Raw genomic sequence first — 4,260 nt, 5'->3', positions numbered from 1 at the left:
GCAGGCAGGAGCCACCAAGCTCTGTGTGGAGATGTGCCGCCACACCAGCGGCAGCATAAAATGAATTACTCGCGTGAACAACAAAAACTGTCAGAAGGCTGTCAGCTGTGTGTGGGGGCGTGGTGGTGGTACCAGTGGGCGGGACGAAACGGTACCGGTAGGAGGACACCCATGTGTATATGTATGTATGTATGTCTGCTGTTGCCGTTCCTGTGGCTGTTTGCGCTGCGAGGTGTCAGCGCATCGCATTTGAAATGCTTTAAAAAAAAAAAAAAAACACAGTTGACAGTCAACAGTCAGTCCAGCGACAAAGTATTGCTCCTGACACTCAACGACCAGCAGCAACAGTGCCACATGAAGCGTGCAGCAAGAGCAGTGGCAGCAGCAGCGGCAACAGCAGCAGCAGCGGCAGTAACAACAACAGCAACATGTTGCCATTGCTCGTGTCACTGCACCATGTCCCCATGTTTTTTGCACTTGGAAAAACAAATTAAAGTTCCATAAGTACAACCAACATGTTTTAAAAATAAGATTTAATCCTTTGTTTGTTTGTTTGTTTAGGTTTAATCCTTTGTTCGATAGGGACAACTTCGATCATAACATCAGGCCTGAATAATTTATCGGTGCTAGCAACGATTTTTCGATACTCGCTGCTACACTTCTGTGAATTTTATTATTTTCATTTTATTTTTTTGTCTAAACTGAAATATTTTATTATATCTTGTTTTTCATAATTTTTTGAATAGTTTTATGTTTTATCATATAAGGATTATATAAGTTAACAACAATTAAGCTGACCAAGCAGACGGCTGACATACGCCACGCTTGGCTCGAGTCGCAGCCCACAGCTAGCCTACCTTAAGTAAGAACATAATTCTGTATTGTACTTCAGTCTAAAAAGCTTACTAAAAGAAAAAGACCGATAAAAAAATTAAATTTCTCAAAATAACATCTCGAAACTTAATTTATATATATCTGATCTCAATAGCTATATAATTTTTTATATAGTTTCAGCCATATTTTGTTCCTTTTTTTGTTGAGTAAATAAGGAACTGTTTTCATAAGCAAAAAGTTTAGGTATAGCAAAATAATAGAATATGAAAATAATATTCTAAAAATTAAATCATTTTGGATAGGCTAATATAATATAATATAATATAATATAATATAATATAATATAATATAATATAATATAATATAATATAATATAATATAATATAATATAATATAATATAATATAATATAATATAATATAATATAATATAATATAATATAATATAATATAATATAATATGATATATAATTAACTTATATTATAATTATAATATAATTATATTAATTCTTTTTTTGGCGAGTGTGCATTGGAAATGTGAGAGCGCACATTCTTTTGTGGGGTAGCCCCATGATTATCTTACCTCAAATTGCTTGCAGCAATCATGAAAAGAGCTTCCCCACTCTCTTTCTCTCGCTCTCTCTCTCCCACTCTCTCTCGTTTCTTTGGTTTTTGGTTGCAGCAATTTTCATTTTCGCACTCCATTATAAAGTAATTTTTTTGCATTACTTATGCCTGTCAACCCAACGTCTGTGCGCGCTTTCTTCTTCCTGTTTCCGCGGCAACGCCTCTCACTCTCTCTCTCTCGCAAGGTTTTTTTCAGGGTGCACAAGTAGTGGGTGGATTTGGGGAGGGGTCTCCTTCTTCTTGTTGGCAAAGATTAATATGTTGCCGCTGTGCTGTTTCCGGTGTGAGCGCGGAACGGGACTCGGAACGGCATGTGTGACAGTTTGCAAATGTGATTGACAACTGACACTGGCATATAAATTCAAAGCTTTCGCAAACACACACAGACACACACACAGCGAGCCGTTGACAGTCTGCCAGGACAGCAGCCAGCCCTGAAGGCATGACAGACTGAATGAATGAATGAGGGACATGCAGCAGATCTGACTGACTCACTGACTGACTGACTGACTGATGGCCCAGCCCTGACAGCTGGGATGTTGGTCCCAACTTGTGCGTGGGGAATGAATCTTTCTTGGGATTTGCCATTTATTTTGTTTCTTGTGCCAGATCCGCAAGAAGAAATATTTACGGCAGATAAGGAATCGATAGGCAAATATTTTTTTTTTTTTACATTTTTTCGGTTTTTTTAAATTTTATTTTTCTATATTCGATATTTTCCCCACTATAGAATGCAGTTTGTACATCTTGTAGCCTAACTCAACTTTGAGTTGGTTCACAGCTTCGATGGCCTGTCTCAGCGTGTTGTTTTGGCCACAAGAGCCCTTCCCTGCTGTCGACCGTTGGTTGAATTCGTTGAGTGCATCCAGCGCACTCTTCCATTTGATCAGCTCCACATCCTGGTCGCGGACTCTGTCCTTCAGTTTGGCCAGCTGCTTGTCCTTGTTGTGGCATGATCCAACATATCGAAGCAGCGGCTTGACAGTGGGATAGCAAACGGCACCGCATCGTTCTTCCAGCTCGTTTGATATCAGGCAGTGCTACGAAAGAAAAACGAGACTTAAATCCATTCTAAGCCAAGGAAATTAACGTTGACATTCTCACATCTTGCTCAAAGTCTGAAGCGCCCACAATAATTAACGAGAAGTGTAGACAAATCAAGATAAGAATCGGGGTGTTCAACATTTTCTGTGATTTCTGTGCTGAATATTTGTGTAGATTTCGACTGAGACTGAATTGCAACTGAATTATTGGAAAGGTTTTTCGTTTCTGTTGTACATGGCCAATCGCTTTCGGAGTTCAAAGGCGAATCCCACGCTTATCAAATGTAATGGAACGCTCACAGCTGGCAGGCAGATGATAAGAAAATATGCAAATGTACAACCAAAAATTATTATTTTTGTATTATATAAAAAAAAAACGTTTAATTTAATCTAACTGAAAATAATAAACAAATAAATAATTTAAATAATAATTATAAATACTAAAATTAGAATATAATAATATAAATATTAAATTAATAATAAATATATAAAAAATGTATAAATAAAATTTTGAATATTTATTTTATTTATTAAAAGCCAAAAACAGTTTACAACAGTTAAAAAAAAATTAAATCTAATATAAAAAAAAATACAAAAATTAATAAAATCATACAAAATAATTATAATTATATTATATAATTATAATTAAACTATAATATAATAATTATAAAATAAAATTATTATTTACAAGCATTAAAAAAAATTAAAGCCATAAAAATATTATATATATATTATATTTAATATATATTATTATTATTATACTATATATTATTATATATAACTATTGTATTTCACATACAAATCTATGAAAAATATTTTTATATTCTAAAGTTGTGTATGTGAAAAAAAAACCAATGGCGGCAAATGATCTCTAATAAAGTGATTAAAAATGCATTACGAATACCTTTTCAATCCATTTTAGAGAGCGAATAGAAACAACGATTAAACGAACACTCTGACAAGTCATTTCCCCAATGTCCGTAGTCTGCAGCGGCGTTTCCTGTTTCTTTCAATTATTCGGCCAAGAAAGTAATTCCAATTATCATGACAACTTCCGTTCCGCGAGAGCCTAGACTCAAATTACGGTCTAATTGCTATTTAGGGGTTCCTTTAGCCCGGCAGCAGCAACAGCAGCAGCAGCAGCAGGCAACGTTCGGGCCGCGTAATATCCAATTATTCAAACAAGAGAGGCCCATAAATGCTGACACAACGGGGACTGGGGACCGGGGACTGGGCACTGGGAACTGGCTTGATAATAGACTCATCAGACATCGGTGCTCGTCATCATCAGGCAATAGCCAGACCACAGCAGGTAGCCCAGTACAGTACAGTCCAGAGAGCAAAGGAAGCCCGAACCCCTAACCCCGAACCTGTCGCCGCGTGCTCGTGACGACAAAAGTGTCTTCAACGGAAGTGACACAACAAAAATCCAACAAAAAAACAGAAAAACATACTTGATTATAAATGCTGCCTGATGCCGCGAAGAAAATAAAACTAATAAATTGATGTTGATCTGTTGGCGATGCTGCTGGCTGGCTGGGCAAACAAAACCGATGGAGCCCAGGAGACGGCAACAAGCAATGACAATGACAAAATCAACGAAGAGACAGAGCGAGAGAGAGCGACAGAGAGAGCTGACAATGATGACAAAGTGACAGCAACAATGGCGCTGCTGACTGACTGACAGGAGGATGTGCGGCAGTATGGGTTGGTGGTGAGGGGTTATGGGGCACCCAGGACCAGCTGTTCGCTAACTCG

At 37.3% G+C, this 4,260-nt stretch overlaps 1 protein-coding gene across 1 annotated transcript; it reads right to left on the bottom strand.

Annotated features, from left to right (window-relative positions):
* Positions 1-2,142: 2,142 nt before the first annotated feature.
* On the bottom strand, positions 2,143-2,714 carry LOC111064720. The gene is made up of 2 exons (XM_022352481.2): positions 2,564-2,714; positions 2,143-2,499 (listed from the first exon to the last, which is right to left on the bottom strand). The coding sequence occupies exons 1-2, from the start codon at positions 2,642-2,644 to the stop codon at positions 2,155-2,157; spliced, it is 426 nt and encodes a 141-aa protein (XP_022208173.2). The 5' UTR covers positions 2,645-2,714; the 3' UTR covers positions 2,143-2,154.
* Positions 2,715-4,260: the final 1,546 nt, after the last annotated feature.

The sequence above is a fragment of the Drosophila obscura genome, unplaced genomic scaffold (assembly GCF_018151105.1).
Source record: "Drosophila obscura isolate BZ-5 IFL unplaced genomic scaffold, ASM1815110v1 contig_179, whole genome shotgun sequence".
Taxonomy (NCBI): domain Eukaryota; kingdom Metazoa; phylum Arthropoda; class Insecta; order Diptera; family Drosophilidae; genus Drosophila; species Drosophila obscura.
This window is presented reverse-complemented; position numbering and strand designations above follow the sequence as displayed.

Excerpts from the sequence above, each read along its gene's own strand:
- LOC111064720 (XM_022352481.2), bottom strand. The coding sequence starts at position 2,644 with ATGTTGAACACCCCGATTCTTATCTTGATTTGTCTACACTTCTCGTTA. Across the intron at positions 2,500-2,563 it reads CTTCAGACTTTGAGCAAGAT|CACTGCCTGATATCAAACGA; the intron begins GTGAGAATGTCA and ends TTTCTTTCGTAG.